We start from the raw sequence: 19,112 nt of genomic DNA, 5'->3' as shown, positions 1-19,112 counted from the left end.
CAGGTTCAATTGGGAAGGCCAGGAAGATCCCCTGGAGAAGGAAATGGCAACTCACTCACTCCAGTTTTCTTGCCTGAGAAATTCCATGGACAGAGGAGCCTGATGGGCTACAATCCATGGGGTTGCAAAGAGTCAGACATGACAGCACACCCACACTAAGGAAGTGAAATTTGCTCTAGATTGCTTGCAGGAAGGGGGTGAGAAAGTGGGGCAAATTTATGATTGGGTATCTAGGCGTGACTAGAGTACGGAGGAGCCTGGTAGGCTGCAGTCCGTGGGGTCGCTGAGTCGGACACAACTGAGCGACTTCACTTTCACTTTTCACTTTCATGCACTGGAGAAGGAAATGGCAACCCACTCCAGTGTTCTTGCCTGGAGAATCCCAGGGACGGGGGAGGCTGGTGGGCTGCCGTCTATGGGGTCGCACAGAGCTGGACACGACTGAAGCGACTTAGCAGCAGCAGCAGCAGCAGCAGAATACAGGTAAAACTGTAATTGGTAAAGAAGTAGCAAGTCTTCATTTTAGCCGAGAGGTCAATGTTTGGTGTTTTGTTGGTTACAGATGACCTTGTTTTTGTCTTATCACAGATTTAGAGACAGTCTGATGTTGGTGTCCTGTGAGACTGTTTGTATCTAATAGGAGACCCTGATTCAGTTGTGAGTGCTGGACCAGTTTCTGGATGTCAGGGCTGCTTTCCTATTTCTCATTTTACTGTTTTTCAACCTGGCAACATTATTCATCTTTAAAAGTTCCGATTAATCAAAAATTCATGGGTCAAAACATTAAAAATGTGACAACTCTTATTTCTGTAATTAGCTTACACAATTTTATATAAAAGTGAGGTCACTAACATTAGTTTGCTAGTTTACACAGTTTTATTTCATATAATTTTATATACTTACAGTAGTTTTAGTTCAGTGAAATATGCAATTTTATAAGCATTGTTAAACTGTTGAACATTGAACCCTATTGCTATTCTCCCATCTGATGAGAAGAGCTAGCCCAAATATAGATCCACATTGTCTATATTGTCTCAGTTATCTTTTCTTACTAAATATTTTCTCACCTAAAGAGAATTCATTAGCTACTTTTTAATTATTTCTGAGAATATAGATGGAATGGTACACAGCCTCCAGACTGGTTTCATTGCAATGGTTTTACACTATATTAATGAAAATAATTAGCAAAATTAAGGTTCATCTTTTCTTCATTCTTTCATTTACCCCATAAAGGTAAGACATCAGTAACTAGTTAACACCATATTAAATATACATGTCAGATTAATTCATGACTGAGCATTTTCTAGTGTTAGACATTTTGAAGACACAATGGTGAACAGTTCAGAAGTGATCATTGCCACCTTCTTCTGAAAAGACATAATAATAAAAAAAAACTAATAATAGTATTTAACAATAAATAATAATCAAATAATTACTGATTGTTAACATGTGTGCTGTGCTTAGTTGCTCAGTCATGTCTGACTCTTTGTGACCCCATGGACTATAGCCTGCCAGGCTCCTCTATCCATGGGGATTCTCTAGGCAAGAATACTGGATTGGGTTGCCATGCTCTCCTCCAAGGGATCTTCCCATCCCAGGGATTGAACTCAGGTCTCCTGCATTGCAGGTGGACTCTTTACCATGTGAGCCACCAGGAAAGCCCAAGAATACTGGATTGGGTAGCCTATCCCTTCTCCAGGGGATCTTCCCAACCCAGGAATCGTACTGGGGTCTCCTGCATTGCAGGTGGATTCTTTACCAGCTGAGCTACCAGGGAAACCCTATGTCAACATAGTCTGAAGGAAATTAGTTGCAGCAGCAGTATGGAATAATAGTGGGTACACAGTTGCTTTAGTTAAGATGGTCATGGAAGGCCTCATTGAAGGAGTGCATTTGAGATCCAAAGAATGACAAGGAAACAGTCAGGCAAGGCCAAGATAGCATGTGCGAAGGTGTCTAGTATCTCAGGTCTGACCTTACACCCTACCGTTCTCCTTCTCCTTCACCCAAAACCAGGCACACTGGATTCTTTATTCTTCCTTGGACTAACAGCATATTCTTGCTTGGCCCCAGTGTGACTTCAAGACTCACTTCCTTAGTTTGTTCAGGTATCTGTCCAGATATTATATAATCTAAGGCCTCTTGTACCACATCATCTAAATAATCCTCTTACACTTTTCCTTCTTGGCGTTAATCATGACCTGGCAGCATGTATATTTATTTGTTTAGAATCTGTTTCCCTCCACCAGAATGAAAATATCCTGATAACAGAACTTAGTCTCCTGTTCACTGCTTTATCTCCAATGTCTAAAGTACTACCTGAAAATAAATATTTGATGAAAAAATAAATGATAAAAAGGCCTTGAATATGGGAATAGTTTGGTAACTTTGGGAACTGTCAAAGATCAGAGTGGCTAGAGATTGAGGACGGACTGGAATGAGGTGAGGTTGTAGAAGATGAAGGTTTTTCCCTCAGGTCATACAGCTCAGGTTATGGTAATGAGTGGACTTTATTCCCATCCAGTGGGAGGTCATTAAAGGTTTTGGACAAGGAACTAATTTGAGAGCTGCTGTGGCTACCATGTTGGGAATGGATTTTAGAGTGACAAGTGAATTATTTAAAAAAAAAAACTTTTTATTGTGTATTGCTGGATAACATATTAATGATGTGATAGTTTCCAGTGAACAGTGAAGGGACTCAGACATATATATGTGTGCTTAGTCGCTTAGTCATGTCCGATTCTTGTGACCCCATAGATTGTAACCTGCCAGGCTCCTGTGTCCATGGGATTTTCCAGGCAAGAATACTGGAGTGGGTTGCCATTTCCTACTCCAGGAGATCTTCCCGACCAAGGAATCCAACCCAGGTCTCCTGCATTGCAGGCAGATGCTTTACCAACTGAGCTACAAGGGAAGCCCAACCATACATATACATGTATCCATTCTCCCCCAAACACCCTTACCATCCAAGCTGCATGACATTGAGCAGAGTTCCATGTGCTATACAGTAGGTCCTTGTTGGTTATCCATTTTAAGTATAGCAGTGTGTATATGTCTGTCCCAAACTCCCTCACTATCCCTTCCCCCCTTGTCAGGGTGAATTACACCTGCAGTTACGAGGCAATTATGATAATCTATACCTATGCTCTCTAACCCATGTTATTATTTAAATTCAAATTTTAAAATGAAATGGAATGTAGTATTAGCCACACTTCAAGTGCTCAACTGCTACATGTAGTGAATGATTACTATACTGGACAGCACTCGTATTGAACTTCCCATCATTGCAGAATGTTCTTTTAGTACTGTTTAGGTACTAAAGTTGCCTTGCAAGAGGATGGTAACAAGGGAATGCAGGTAAAATGGACAGATCTGGAGAACTGATAGGCTTCTTGATGGAATAAATGTGAAATTAGATCTGCAGATCAAGGATGGCTCCTAAGTTTATAGTAGGAAGTTTTCAGAGGTGGTGGTATTTAGAGAGATGGGAAATACTAGAGGGAGAAACGGATTTGTGGTGAAAGATCTATTTGGGTCATGTTAAATTTTTAATGCCATGATACATCTAAGGTTGAGTTGGCAGTAGGGAGTTAGAAGTAGAACTCCTGAAGTTTGGACTTAAGATATAGATTTGAGAGTTATTAGCTTCTCATAAATTTCCTTTAGTTATGCTTTCTCTGACATCATCAATCTCCTCTATCATTCTCATCAGTTTCAAACATATTCTATTATTACCCATGATTAAAATAAAAATAGAACAAGAAAGTTAGCTGTTGCCCCATTTCTCTGCTTCCCTTTACAGTAAAATCTCTCACTTTCTTAGAGATTGATGGATGTACATAGTTTATGGGATTATGGGTAAGAAGTCATGGAGAGATCAATTATAGCAAGGGAATACTAATAGATTAGGATACATAAAAGTGGTAATTTGGGAAGTAGAATATTTGAAATCAAATTTCAAAAGTCTCAAATGATTCCAAATTTTCAATGCAGTGTTGTTAGTAAAGAATTATGACAAAAGAGATAAGATCCCTTGTATGGTTAAATTTAGTGTTGGCACTGAGCTGGCATTCACTAACTTGGTCTCACGAGTCTTCACTGTAAATATCCAGTCTGTCTGGTTGTTGCCCCTGACATACTGGTTATGAAATATCATCTTTGGTCAAGCAACAACTTTAAGGAACATTAAAAATTTGGAACACATCCATAGAACACAATGACCAGGATGCTGAAGGGTGTGGACACCTGGGAATGTTTATCTTAGAGAAAAGAGAAGACAGAAGGATCACAATTTCTTCTCTTCAAGTATTTATGGAATTTCCGTAGACTCTCAGCCATGTATAAAACTTGTTCTGCCTAGTAATATCTAATAGTTGTTGAATGTTTACCATTATTCATGCATAGTCCTGAGAACTTATAACTCAATCTTCTTAAAAGTCCTATGGAGGTAGGTTGTGTTATCCTCATTTTAAATATAAGGAAACACAAAAATTTTGAGTAACTTGCCTCTGGTAACATAATTAAAAGTAAAGAAAGCTGATTTAAAGCCCAGGCACTCTGATTCATTTATATCCTTGGCCATTCCGTTAACCATATGATTACACTGATGCCTTTTGATTCAACATAAGGAAGAACTGTCAAGCAATTAGAACTGCTTAAAAAGAGAAAATAAATGCTCATAAGTCCCACATAATATCTTCAGATGCAGCTAACATATGTCCAAGGTTATTTTAGAAGGAACTCAGTGCTAGATGAAAGATTAAACTATCACTAAGATTCTATATTTAATGTAGTTCTTTACTTCTCATTCAGCTACCCATTTCAAACCTACATGTTTTGTAAATGTGTTGCCTGTATTTCTACCTAAGCCATTAACAGCAATACTGTACTTGGCAGAACCGAGGGTAGAACTATTTTCATACCCATCAGATCTTCCCTTCAGGTTAACATTGTATGGTTATTTAATCAGCTGTGAAGCTCCCTAGTCATATAATTATCCACTTACACTTTATATCTGTTCACAGGGACATCGTAAGGTACTTTATTAAGTGCTCCACTGAAATCAAAATTCATTAAGTTTATCTCATTCCCCCTAGCCACCATCTAATTAGCTCTTTCCAAAAATTAAATTAGGTTAATTTAATATGGCCTGTAGAGGATCCCATGCTAGTTGCTCATGACCACTGATTCCTTCTTAAAGTGTTCAAAAACCACCTAATAATTTGCTATAAAATTTTGCTGAGGTTTTTTTTACTTAGTAAATGTTTATAATGCTTCATAAATATAACTTTATATAATCCCATATTTTTTTAATCTAAATTATACAGATGAGAAAATTGTGGCAGAGAGGTTAAATAACTTGCCTAGGGCCACATAGCTAATAGAACTAGTCCAGACTAGCAGTTTGACTTTGGAATCCAAGCCTGTAAGGACTAAGCTACACTACTTCACTGATATAAGACTTTGCAAATCCTTTAGCCTCTTTGTTTTTCTCTGTCTCCTACCCTTCCCCCTCTGCCAACCCTCAATCTCCTTTTTGAAAAGCAGAATAACATTTTCCCATTTCCATTATGTTAAAACTTGCAGAGTGTTAGTTGACTTTACACAGATTGCCTTTATTTGACATGGTGCCTCTCCAAAGCTACCCACGACATCCAGTTCACCAAACAGATTCTTCAAGGATAAGAATGATGTAGAGATTAACTTTCTCCTATTCCCCATCTCTCTTGCCCAGATTCCTCAAAAAACATTATCTTTAAGACAAATCAACAGTGTATCATTTAGTTTGAGAGAATCTCAGTTACAGCTTGTATAGATAAATTACAGCAAATGTCCTGTCACCTATCAGGACAACCCTTGTGACGACTTTTGTGTTTCTGTATTAGGAAAGGATCATCATTAGTCTGTATTTGGACAGACTACATGTCTTAGTTTTAGCTACTATAATAAAAATGCCATAGTTTGGGTAGCTTAAATAACAAGTATTTATTTCACAGTTATGAAGACTTGAAGTTCAAGATTTGCTGTCTGGTGAGGGTTTGCTTCCTGGTTCATAGCTGTCTTCTTGCTATTTCCCCATAAGACAAGAAAAGGGTCTAGAGAGCTCTCTGGGTTCTCTTTTATAAGGGTTTATAAGGCTCCACCCTCATGACCAGGTCACCCCTGCAGGCCACACCTCCTAATACCATCACATGGGGGATTAGGATTTTCACATATGAATTTTGGGGGCACACCAACATTTGGTCCATAATGGTATCCCATTACTTCCATTTCTCTGTCCATATATCTTCATTGAAATGCTTCTTTAACCACCCTTATAATCAAAGATTGCCACACAAATTGTATAATTGTTTCCATATCAATTGCTAGCCCAGTCTTTTCTCTTTGATCTTTTAAACTCTATACCCTTTTATTGTCTCAATCAAATCATGACTTTCATCCTCAGAATCTTGATTTTACATTATTGATAATCATTCTTTTGTCAAGATTTGTTTGCAATTTAATGTCCTCTCTCTCCTTCCTCTTTTACCCATGTAATTACACAGAAGTATTTTGATTATTGAGTATACTTCACATTGCAGCTCATTTATGTGGCTCCAAGAAAGAATTTGTCTGGATATCCAGTGGTGCTTACCTAACTGTGAATTTGAAAACTGATGAGTCTGTGGGAGAAAGAGGTTTTAAACTGATTTTGGAAGATATGACACAGAAGCCATCACAGAAAAGCAATATTGGGATCCAACTGCCTATTAATGGTAAGTAATTGTTTTAAAATATCTACTAAATCAGGTACCATATATGCGTTAAAACAGAACCTGGAGCCCACTGGTTTAGGGATCAGTGACAATCACTTTAATACTAAAAACAGGATAAGCTCATTTCAGACTATTCCTTACGGACTGAGACTTTGGCAGTTCACATAGATCATGTGAGGTAATAAAGTTAATTGGGGTGTGTACATGTCTATATGTGTGTATGTTGTTTTTAATTGAGAAATAATAAACATGAGAGACAGTGAGTTGCTATTTAAAAGATCCTGTGGGGCTTTCAAGCTGAAACAAGAGGAGAGTTCAATGTGTTTCCATGTCTTTGTTTACATATCTCTTCTATTAAGTAACTATCTCCTCACCACCACCAAGAACCCTCAAAATATTTTAGATATATTACCTTTTCTGCATAAAATAGAAACAAATGTACTGATTTTTTCCTACTTAGTCTATCTAATTTTAAGCTAGCGTTTCATTAGTTGTGCTTAAGACTAAACCTAATGAATCTGTTATTAGGAGATTTTCTTGATTAGAGTATAATAGCAGGAAAATTCAAATAATCCACATTAATGCAAAGTTGTTTTTTTTTTTTATGACAGTCTATCTTAAGATTCCAGGTGACTCTAGTGGTAAAGAATCCACCTGCCAGTGCCAGAGACTCAAGAGACACGTGTTCAATCCCTGGGTTGGAAAGATCCCCTGGAGAAGGAAATGTCAACCCACTCCAGTATTTCTTGCCTGGAGATCCCATGGACAGAGGGGTCTTGAGGGCTACAGTCCATGGGATCACAAAGAGTTGGACACAACTTAGCAACTAAGCAACAACAATCTTTCTTAGGATAGTGAAATGAACAGGCTCTCCTAAGAGTCCTGAATTTGAGCCCTAGACTAGTGAACCACATTGTCCTATAGGTGTGATTTTTTTCTTTTTTTGGCTGTGCCACAAGGCACGTGGAATCTTAGTTCCCTACCCAGGCAGGGACCAAACCCGTGCACTCTGCAATTGAAGCACAGAGTCTTAACCACTGGACCACTAACAAAATCCCCTATAGATGTGATTTTTAATTGTTAAAGGCCTGCTCACCTAATTGACCCTTCTTCTGTGTCCATTGCTTTTGTTTTTCCATTGCTTTATCTTTAAACTGACCCTTTATTCTCACAGTAAAAATATTTAGCCTCATTTCTTTTTTAAAGTATTGTAAAGTAAGTTGAATACTAATAAAATATGGCTATGATGCATGTATACAAACAACCCCAAAATCTGAGTTACCACATAAAGTGTGGATTACCAATGCAATAAAAGCATACAGTAATGCAGTGAACTTGATGCATAAAAAATATGTTTTAGTAAATACCTTTTGTGGGTTTTTTCCCCCTAAAGTCCAGGATAGTCTTAATTTTGAAGAGTTTGCATATTTGTAAAGGAAGAGGGAATCCATGTTTTATACATATCTGAAAAGAAAGTAGAAATGATTTTACTTAAGTATTGAATAATCAAGTGCAAATCTGCTATGCTATAAATTTTTTGTTTTAAATAGCTTTCTGGTGTAAAAAATAATCTCAAGAATTAACAAGTGAGCATATCTTAGGAGACCTGGGTTCGATCCCTGGGTTGGGAATATATCCTATCACTCCAAAATTATATGGTTATGGAAAAATTTAGTTTTCTTCATATTTAAGGAAATGCTTAACTATTAAATTTCTTTTTAAATCTGAGAATGGAGTAAACATATTGCTATACATTTTCCTTATGATTTTCCTTTATATATACAACTTATTTTGAATACACAGAGCATAAAATATTTTGATGTGTCTAAATATATGTACTGGGATAACACAAATGATGCTACAGAAAGAACAATCTCCAATAATTTCATGATTAAGTGCAACATTTTTATTTTTTTAAAAAAAATTGATTTGTGTTCCAATTCACCTAAAGATATGTGTTTTAATATGAGTATATTAACATGGTGTGTATATTAATACCTTAGTAAACTGTTGATTTTTGCTCATTTAAAAGCATTGGAAGAAAAGATGAGTCTCATCTCTTGCAAATAAAACTGACAAAAGGAGTAAATGCCTTCTGAGATTTAAATACGTATTCATAAGTATTGCTATCTAATGTTTTGCTGTTGTTTTTTTTCTAAGGGCTTCCAGTAGAAAACAATACCAGAAGACAGCCAGCTCAAGACTCATGTGGCGTTCCATTTGTTGACCCATTTCTCATTGAAGGATTTGAGAGGAATACAAATATCTTGCCTGCAGAGGTCGGGGAGCCCAGGGTGGTTGGTGGCCGTGCAGCCGCTGTGATGTCCTGGCCCTGGCTGGTCAGTCTGCAGCACCAAGGCCATCACTACTGTGGAGGTGCTCTGATTGGGAGGCGGTGGGTCCTGACAGCGGCACACTGTAACTTCAGGTGTGTGCCTGGGTGGTGGGGGTTCTGGGATGCGGCGGGTGCTGATAAGGAGCTATTTGAGGGCCCATGGCGGGTACACTCCTTCTCTCCCCACATCATGAGAAACATTAAGCACCAGCTCCCACTGATACAGTCCCCAACTTGCAAATGAATGAATGTATTAGGTTGATGAAACTTTCTGTGCTTCACTAATAAAATTACTACTAATAGCTTTTAATTCTAAGAGCAGCTTTCTGCTTCTAGGTATAATTTAATTAGTAAGTAACTAACAACACCCTCCCTTCCAACCATAAAAATGGAGATCTCACATTTTTGCATCAGTTTCTCAGCACGGAGCCTAGAGCCCAGGGGTTGCTTATACGTGGCTTCCTTTCCTCCTTACTCTCCTGTGGATTGTCTGATGATCATACCCAGTCCCAAAATAAATCTGTAAAGTTTGAAAGAATTTCAAGGAATGTCCTTTAAAAAGGAACATTTGTTTTCTTTGATTTTATCTTACTTTTGATCTTAATATGATATGGAGATATCTGAAAACTCCCTCAGAGGAGTCTTAGCTTGACGTTTTTAGTATTATCTCCCAGACGTAGCATGACAGCTGATGCTGTTGCACAGTGTCCCATAGCTGCACAAGTAGATACAACATTTTCAATGTCTCTGAAATTGGCTTTATAATAAAAGCGTCTAATCAAATAATGTGGTTATCATGAGCCTTCAGTGAACTAAAAACTCAATTTATATACTATCCCCCAACTCTTCCTTTGATACAGATAAATCTTAAGAAGGCATACTTATTAAGACAGTTTCAGACTTTCATGTGCTTAAAATTACCTGGGGAGTTTGCTGTAAATGGAATCTTAGAGTATTAATTTTGAATTTTGAGTTGATGAGTTATGTTTGGAATTCTGCACTTTTAATACCTGTGCTAGACTTAATGCATGTGGTCCCTAGACATTTCTTTGAGAAGCACTGTATTAGGGAGTAAATATAACTTTCAGAATAGTTTCAGTGACCATTACATAAGTACATCATATAATGCATAATATTATGATTATAATACATATGATTATTACCTTGAGGCAGCATGAATGTTAATTGTAATAAAAAATACTGAATTTTTTATTCAGTATTCTTTATCTGACATTATGAAGACAAGGAAGTAGACACTTTAAAATTTTTCTCAAGGGCTGAATTAATAAGAAACCTCTGTTTCCTATGAATTCAAGATAATAAGGATTTTAATGTGGATTAGAAATGTTAAAGAATATATTTTTAGTAATTCTGAGAAATGATGGCCTAATTAAAAGTGGAATCTATTTCCTCACTCCCTTTTATTGTGACAAGTACTGTCACAGACTACCTGGTAATAGGAAGAAGTTACCTGGGGAATATAAGAAATAGTGATTTGATACCAGTGAAAGCTGTGTACATTCACCCCAGCTTCACACAATTTCCTCCCAACGATGATCTATCTTTGCTGCATCTGGAAAAACCTGTTGAACTAGGTCAGTATAAATAACTTTTTTACATTTTGAACCTTTGCCATATAGTTTTTATCTTGTATCTTGCTTAGAAGTGCTGTATGTACTTTTCTTCCCCCAAACTTATTTATTTTTAATCGAAGGAAAATTGCATCACAATATTGTGTTGGCCTCTACCATACATCAACATGAGTCAGCCATAGGTATACATGTGTCCCCTCCCTCTTTAACCTCCCTTCTCACCTCCCACCCCTTCCCACCCCTCTGTTTTGTAACAAAGCCCTGGTTTGAGTTCCCTGAGTCATGAAGTTAAATAATTATTTTTAAATGTTCTTTTATACTAACTGAACTTCCTTACTCTAAAAGCTGAAGTATCTGTGTAAACATTTTACTTTTATGTGTATTTAATTGATGGGGGTCTAGAGAATATTTCAAAGAAATATGTTTTAGGGACTTTCCTAGCAGTCCAGTGATTAAGACTGTGTTCTCAATGTAGGGGCACAGGTTTGATCCCTAGTTGGGGAACTAAGATCCTGCATGCTGTACAGTGTGACCTAAAAAAATAAAGAAAGAAAGAAATATGTTTTTAACTTTGTCCTATATATATATTTTTGAGACTCATTATGTTCTCAGAGGTTAATTCAAATCCTTAGAGAACATCAGTTTGAACTATGAGATGTTCAATTTTCTGTTCTTTTATAACTTAGTAAGATATTGCTTTTTTTAAATTTTTACTTAAGCTGAAGCTAAGCAAAAATGTGGAATTGTTAATCCTCACACTGTCACAAAGTAGTCATGTGATCTTGGGCAGTTTATGTAACTTCTGTGAACTTCAGCTTTATCATTTGTAGACGGGGAATGGCAATTAATCCACCTACCTTCTTAGGTGGAAAATGTATTGAGGGAAATGTAACTAAGATCCATGGATAGTCTCCACCCACACATCCAAGCTTTTTCATGAAATCACAGGGCTCTGGACACTTTTCCTGCTCTGCTCCAACTTTCTCCTCTGTTTATGCCTATAGACCTCACTTTTTATGTCATTTCGGTACATCCATTCTACAAACCCCAAATCATTTGCTTTTTACGCTTTTATAACTGAGTCAGTGACAGCATTCAGAGCAGTGCTTTTTAACCTTGGCTATGACTTATTTTTTCTCCCTACCCTGCTTTTAAATTTTATTTTTAGTTAAACTGTCAATGCTGAGAGAATTGTAGATTCACATGCAATTATAAGGAATAATACAGAGACACCAAAGTACTTTTTACCTTGGTTTTCACCAGTGGTAACAACTTGCAGCATTTGACATTTATACAATTGAGATACAAAACATTTCTATCTCCAAGAGGATCGTTACTATTGCCTCTTTATAGCTACACCCATCTCCTTCCTCCCCACTCTACCCTCCCCACCCAGATTTCTGTCAATCATGGATCTGTTCTTTGTTTCTATAATTTTGTCAATTCAAGGATATTATATAAATGGAATCATATAGTATGTAAACTTTTGTGATTGATTTTTTTTTCACTTAGCATTAACACCCTGGAGCTTCATTCATGTTACATGTATCAATAGTGCATTGCTTTTAATAGCTGAGTGGGAGGGATTGGGGGCAGGAGGAGAAGGGGACGACAGAGGATGAGGTGGCTGGATGACATCACTGACTCGATGGACGTGAGTCTCAGTGAACTCTGGGAGTTGGTGATGGACAGGGAGGCCTGGCGTGCTGCAATTCATGGGGTCGCAAAGAGTCAGACACGACTGAGCGCCTGAACTGAACTGAACTGAATGTTCATGGTATGAATGTTTAACCACTCATAACTGTTTAACCATTTATTTGTTGAAGAACATCTGGATGGTTTCTAGCTTTTAGATGTTACAAATAAAGCTGCCATGAACATTCATGTAAAGGTTGTTTCCTTTTTTTACTTAAATGATGCTGGATTGACTATCTTTATATGTACATTTTTCTAGGTCTATTGCCTTAAAATAAATTTCTCAGATGCAGAAATGCAGGATTTGGGGCATAACTGTTTTCAAGATTCTTGACATATTTTTCCGTTATAAACACAGCTGAATGTAGATTACAAGTCAATACCTCTCCCTACCCCCATCCTGCAATTAGGCAATATCTGACAATTTTTGAAGTGCAGGCCTTGTGGTCTAGCAACTCAACTATCCAGGATACTGGCACCGTCGCACAGATATGTGATCTGGAAAACTTGATGCAGTTTATAAAGGAAAAAGTTAAAGTCTAAATATTTGCCAATGGGATTTAATAAATTGCAGTGCATTCATTATCTGAATACTGTGTGCTGTTAAAAGAATGATGTAGTAGATCTGTGTGCAATGATATAAATAATATCATAATTTAGTCAATGAAGAGTATCAGAATAAGAAAAAACTATTGATGGGAAAAATATGTTGGTAGAGGGAAAATGCTTTAGCTCAAGGAAATTTGGGAGGAGATTATGATAGAGCAATGATCATCTATGAAGGCAGTATAACATAAGATTTGCTACACGTGTAGAGAGATGAGTAGGAAAAGAATAGACAAGTTACAAAGAGTTTTATGTAGTTTTGTTAAGAGATAGCAGTAAAAATAAAGAACATATCATTGAAATTAATGGCCTATGATCGCAGGTATGCTGAGGCACTTAAGTGTGTAAAAGCCCAGACGAAAATGAAGTGAAACAGCCTGGGAAAAGGGAAAACAAACACAAGAGCACTGCATTCAGTGTGTGTGTGTGTGTGTGTGTGTGTGTGTAGCATATATACACACAGAGTCACAAACCCACAGTATTTATATATATACAAATTTTGGTGATAAGAAAAACAAAGTGAATGTGTAATATGTCAATATATTTTATAATGCAACTGTGAAGATAGATATTTGCTGTAAAAATACTTCAAAAGTTTAAATTGCTACAAATATATTCTTCCCCATTCTTCATGTAACATAGTTGAAAAAGGAAGACAATTTTATCCTTCTCCATTGTCATCTCAGATTCAGCATGGTGATGTCCTCAAGGCACACGGGTTGAAAAACAAATGCATTTTTAAAAATGGTTATGGATGAGAATCCCCACATCTCAGTGCAGGACATGTGTTTCTGTTTTCCTAGGAGGATATGGAAATACTTGGAGCAAAATGGTATCATGTACATTGATTGGGACCCTCCCCTCTGAGTAACTAATAGGTGGAAGCTTCTGGAAGATTTTATTTATTAAATTATAGGGTTACAGAGGATAATGTCAGGTCAAAGACATTTCTAGAGCTATCACTGAAGAGCAAACAATATAGACAATGTTAATATGAATCTTATAGACTAATTGATATTTGTCTTTTTCTTTCTCATCCTTTTTATTAGGAGAGTTTGTATCTACAATCTGTTTGCCAGGGAAAGATGATAAAATAAATTTACTTTCCAAATGTTTGACTGCCGGATGGGGAATAACTGAACCTCATCGTGAGTATATTTATTAACTCTTCTAAAATTAGAATCCAAACAATTATATGTGAAGTCTGAGTATACTGTTTATTCATTTTCAATTGCTCTGTAGTTTTCATAGGAATGATAGTAGAAAAACTTTTTTTCATAATAGGTCTAAAGGTTACTGCTTGAGTTTTAGGCCATCATATTCATTAACACAAGTTCATTGATTCTAGTTCATTGATACTTCTAAAAACTTGTGTTGGTAACTATCTAGTGATGTTATTACCCAATAAATATTTGTGTGTATTTACTCCCCAATTGTGCTGTGAGTGCACATACAGACACACACACACACACACACACACAGTTTGTTTTCACAGTAGTGTAGATATTGCTATTGTAAAAACCCATACTTGAAGATGTATGTGCCTGTTCTTAAAGCTGTCAGGCATTTTTCTGAAATGATAGGGTTGTATAAAAGGTAAGTGTGTAGATATGATATTACTTATATGTGGAATCTAAAATGTAACACAAATGAACTTATCTATGAGACAAAAACAGACTCAGACATAGAGAACAGACTTTTGGTTGCCAAGGGAGAGGAAGGGCAGGGGAGGGTTGGATTGGGACTTTGAAACTAGAAGATGCGAGCTATTATATATAGGATGGATAAACAACAAGGTCTTGTTGTGTAGCACAGGGAACCAAATTCAATATCCTGTAATAAATCAGAAAGTAATATGAAAAAGAACATATATATACATTACATATATGTATAAAATGTATATTTATGTCTGAATCACTTTCCCGTATACCAGAAACTATCACAATGTTGTAAATCAACTATACTTCAATGTTTTTTAAAAGGTAAATGGGTGGAAAGATTATGTGAAAATATTCTAGTCCATATAGAGATCAAATCCATGTCTCTGGTCTCACCTACACCCTATTTTCCAAATGAATTAACTAGTTACAAATATCCAACAAAGTAAAGAGTTAGAATGTAATTTCAGCTGTCAGCTTCCAGTCAGTGTCAGCACTTAGAATGTCCTGCTCAGCAGAAGTCAAATCAAAAGAATGAAAAGATGGCAAAACCAATGAAATAAAGTATAGACTTCATATGTCAAAAATGAATTATGTTGTTTGCTTTGTCAACAACTGATTTGGGTGTAAATTTTGTCTTTGTTTTCATAAGGTGGTATCATTTTTATATCTTTTGAGGACTATACTAATGACAAAAGAATGCACATAAAATGTGTTTTGTTGTTTCTGTTGTATAAACCACTGTGGAATAATTGGTTTTTTACAAGTCACCTAATGGCATCATTGAAGTACTGAGAGAGGAGAATGAGTAGGATTTACCCCTTGGAGTCTGTGTATATGTAAGGCTAATTTTGTTTTATCCTTTAATAGCATTTGCCTATGTATTTTTCTTTCTTTTCTACTAGACGATGAATTTCCTAAAACTGTGCAGCAGGCAAAGGTACCACTGATCAGTAGTATATCTTGTCGAAGCTACTGGGGACTGGAAATTAAAAACACTAATATATGTGGAGGGGCTTCCGGATCATCCTCCTGTATGGTAACTAAGGCCTGCATTCACGAGGGCAGGAGGTTCATTTCAGTGTTGTCTTCTGAATGTTTGTTTGCTGACCAGAAAGAGGTACAAACGTATGGCAGTTTTAAAGTGAAAAATGAGAGGAATAAGTCCATTGCTAAGTTGATGTACTGCGACTGCTAATTTGATATTTGCATAGATTCAGTTTTCAAAAGGAATTACTCATTCCATTGCTAGGTTGAACTACGTGAAACTGATGATTTTCAGCTATTTTTGACCTACAAAAAAATGATGATTTCTTATGGTTTGACATCATAGCTGAATTAGGTAGCTCAAACTACCTATTTCCAGTAGCACTGAAAATATAAAAATGCTTTTGTGTAACTCAAAGCCATCATTTGCTCATTTATATTGATTAGACACATGAAACTTCCTGCATGGTAGTCTATGGTCAGCATAAAATGAATTCATGTTTCTTTCAGCATTGCTTTGAAAATATAAATTTTGATCTGAATCAGAGATCTGTAACATCAGCCAACGAGCTCAGTGGTCCTAGTTCCTTGAGCTGTTGTGATGGGAGAGAGACTTACACTCTTGTCTGATCATCCGCTGCAGTTGGGGGTTAGCGTCCCCCAGGAATCATGCAGTCGGGAGAGTGAACTTTTCTTTTTGCTGGTTGCAGGGAGATTCTGGAGGACCGCTGCAGTGTGGTGAGGGTGGACAGTACAAGCTCATCGGTATTGTGAGCTGGGGCAGCAGTAACTGCCATCCTGCCGCACCAACAGTCTTCACCAGAATTTCTGCCTACACAGACTGGATCACATCCATCACTGGAGGAGAAGCAGGATCACTGGGAGACCAACCTGGTGGGACTGTGATCACAAGTGGGAAAGGAAATACATAACCACATATCTGGAAAACATGTCTCTTGTCATTGCTAAAAAAACTCAGTGTCACTTTTCCCAACTTTTGTCATTGAGGAGCTTGGATTTGGTGTATAAATACATTCAATATTAAACATTGGTCACAGAAAGTTAATGTTGGTTCGTGCCTCCTGGGACTTACAATCTTAAATGCCGTTAAATTCATATCCATGTACTATGTATATGTCACATTTGAATACCACCATATATACTTTTTGGGGTTTCCCAGGTGGTGCTAATGGTTAAGAACCTGCTTACCAATGCAGGAGATATAAAGAGGAGATAAAGAGATGTGGGTTCAATCCCTGGGTCTGGAAGATCCCCAGAAGAGGGCATGGCAACCTACTCCAGTATTCTTGCCTGAAGAATCCCATGAACACAGGAGCCTTACCAGGGTCCATATGGTTGACTATGGTTCATATGGTCCACAGGAGCTGACTGCAGGTCCATATGGTACTGACTATGGGTTATGGTCCATAGGGTTGCAAAGAGCAGGACACGACTGAAGCTATTCAGCGCAGAACAGCAGCAGGTGGTGCTGATGGTAAACAATCTGCCTGCCAACGCAGGAGACTCAAGAGTCGTGGGTTCGATCCTTGGGTCTGGAGGATCCCCTGGAGAATGGAATGGCAACGCACACCAGTATTCTTGTATGGAAAATTCAATGGGCAGAGCAGTCTCACATGCTACAGTCCATGGGGACTCAAAGAGTCAGACACAACTGAGCATACATATATACTTTTACTATTTTTTCTAATTTGGTTAACATTGAAAGATATGAAGAGAAATGCTACTCCCTCCTTGTAATTCTTAATTTTACTCACACAGATAAGCACAAATATAGGAATGGTCCCAGTAAGTTTCACAATTTCAATGAGCAACTGACATTTAAGAAATGATTTATCAGGCTTATCACTTGAGTTTTAACTTTTTAGGTACAATTTAAGATATTTCCATTGTTTTCAAAACATTTATCTGAATTTCAGCTGACCAGTACCATTACCCTCATCTTTCAAAGCTTAGCCAAAAATTAAGGAAGGCCCTTGAGACCAGAGACTTAATGCCAGAGCCCATCACAAAGATATATAATGTAGAATGAGAAAGAGCTTGAAGCAACTATTTTTTTTCTTATTTCCCACCAATATTTATCATTTGTTTCCAAAATTACAGCATTCAAAAAGGGAGGATAGTTTAACTTTTTAGGTAAGCACAATATAAACAAATCAAAGAACAATCCATAAAGAAATAACTAAAAGATAATTTTTGTTTCTTTTTCTGATCTCCCTTTCTCTTACCCCATTCTTCCCATTCCCTCTCTATTTCTCTTTCTGTCTCTCCTCTCTTTTGCAAATGCTACAAAGGGAAAGTGTTTTTAAATTTCCTAGTATTTACTAAAAACATCTTTTATGAATTTTGGCCTAAATTGCATTCATTGATTTAAATTATACTGTTCGATAGGAACTCAGTAAATTGAAAGATGAGATTTATAATGAAGATTCTCTCATTCTTATGTTAATTTGTCTTGTAGTATTTTTACTTTGTCTCATTAAATTGCTCTCATCTTTTCAGTTAGATGACATTAGGAGAGTTAAAGATGGACTGTATTAAAACATCAGGCCTGTCTAAAGCATTTTTCTTCACAGTGTGACCTGCAGGTGGTTAATTTGGATGCTTGGACAATCTCTGGTCTCCTGGGATGGTGATCTGGTGGTGATGCTTGAGGGCTCTGCAGCAAAAGATGTAGGGTTAGCATTTCATGTACTACTTGGGGAAGCTGCCTGACTTTTCTACAAGGGTCAGAGACTATTTGGTGATCTCTTTTCAGCTTCAGTTGGCAGTAATTTTTAAATTGTTCTGTATTTAATCTTTTCCCTGTTGAATAGGACTGTGTTAGACTATTTTACGGTTAGACTGCTTTATTTTCCCTTGTCCTAGTTGAAAGCCAATTTCACTCAGGAGGGACATAAGCTTTATTTCTTACTTCGACTGTTTCTTCTTCCCCAAAACTCTCTTTTATTCTTTCATTTCAAGGTCAAGCTCTATGTATATTAAACTGCAATCAACTGTGTACATTGATATAGTCTGTAAAAGTTATGTAGCCAAATTAAAAAAAAATAGAGACCTAATAACCTAAGTTTTTGCTCATGTGTTTATTTTAAAATGTCCTCCATGAGCACCTGCTGTATGGCAAAGAGGGGCACCTTGAAAGAGGAAATTTCCCTCATCTTTAGAATCTCATTCTAGGGGAGAAGAACGATATACAAAGTTAATTACGATTCTGTATGCCATGGAGCTGCCAGTCTAGGAGGAAACAATCAACACTTTCTGCAAAGATGGATGGAGGTTTTGCAGGAAGAGTAATATTTGAACTGAGTTTTAAAGCTCTAATATTAGTTGACTTGATTTTTGTTTTATGTCTTAATGGTTTATACACTGGTATCTGATGTTAAAGAAATCTGTATCAAGCTATTTTCCTATGAACAACTCCACATACTTTGAGTGTCTCCTATCATTTGGATTCTTGGAACATTTT

The 19,112-nt window shown here is 36.9% G+C and overlaps 1 protein-coding gene across 1 annotated transcript in view; it reads left to right on the top strand.

Annotated features, from left to right (window-relative positions):
- Positions 1 to 17,243, top strand: part of OVCH1 (ovochymase 1) — a 96,432-nt gene extending 79,189 nt beyond the window's left edge. Inside the window, exons 21-26 of the mRNA XM_070371265.1 lie at positions 6,582 to 6,755; positions 8,916 to 9,183; positions 10,525 to 10,685; positions 14,033 to 14,131; positions 15,547 to 15,680; positions 16,339 to 17,243. Coding sequence (XP_070227366.1) covers positions 6,582 to 6,755; positions 8,916 to 9,183; positions 10,525 to 10,685; positions 14,033 to 14,131; positions 15,547 to 15,680; positions 16,339 to 16,560 — 1,058 coding nt within the window. The 3' untranslated portion in view covers positions 16,561 to 17,243. The remainder of the gene's footprint in view (positions 1 to 6,581; positions 6,756 to 8,915; positions 9,184 to 10,524; positions 10,686 to 14,032; positions 14,132 to 15,546; positions 15,681 to 16,338) is intronic.
- Positions 17,244 to 19,112: the final 1,869 nt, after the last annotated feature.

This window comes from Bos mutus, chromosome 5 (genome assembly GCF_027580195.1).
Source record: "Bos mutus isolate GX-2022 chromosome 5, NWIPB_WYAK_1.1, whole genome shotgun sequence".
Lineage (NCBI taxonomy): Eukaryota > Metazoa > Chordata > Mammalia > Artiodactyla > Bovidae > Bos > Bos mutus.
Note: the sequence above shows the minus strand (reverse complement) of the source record. Positions and strands in the feature narration are given on the sequence as shown.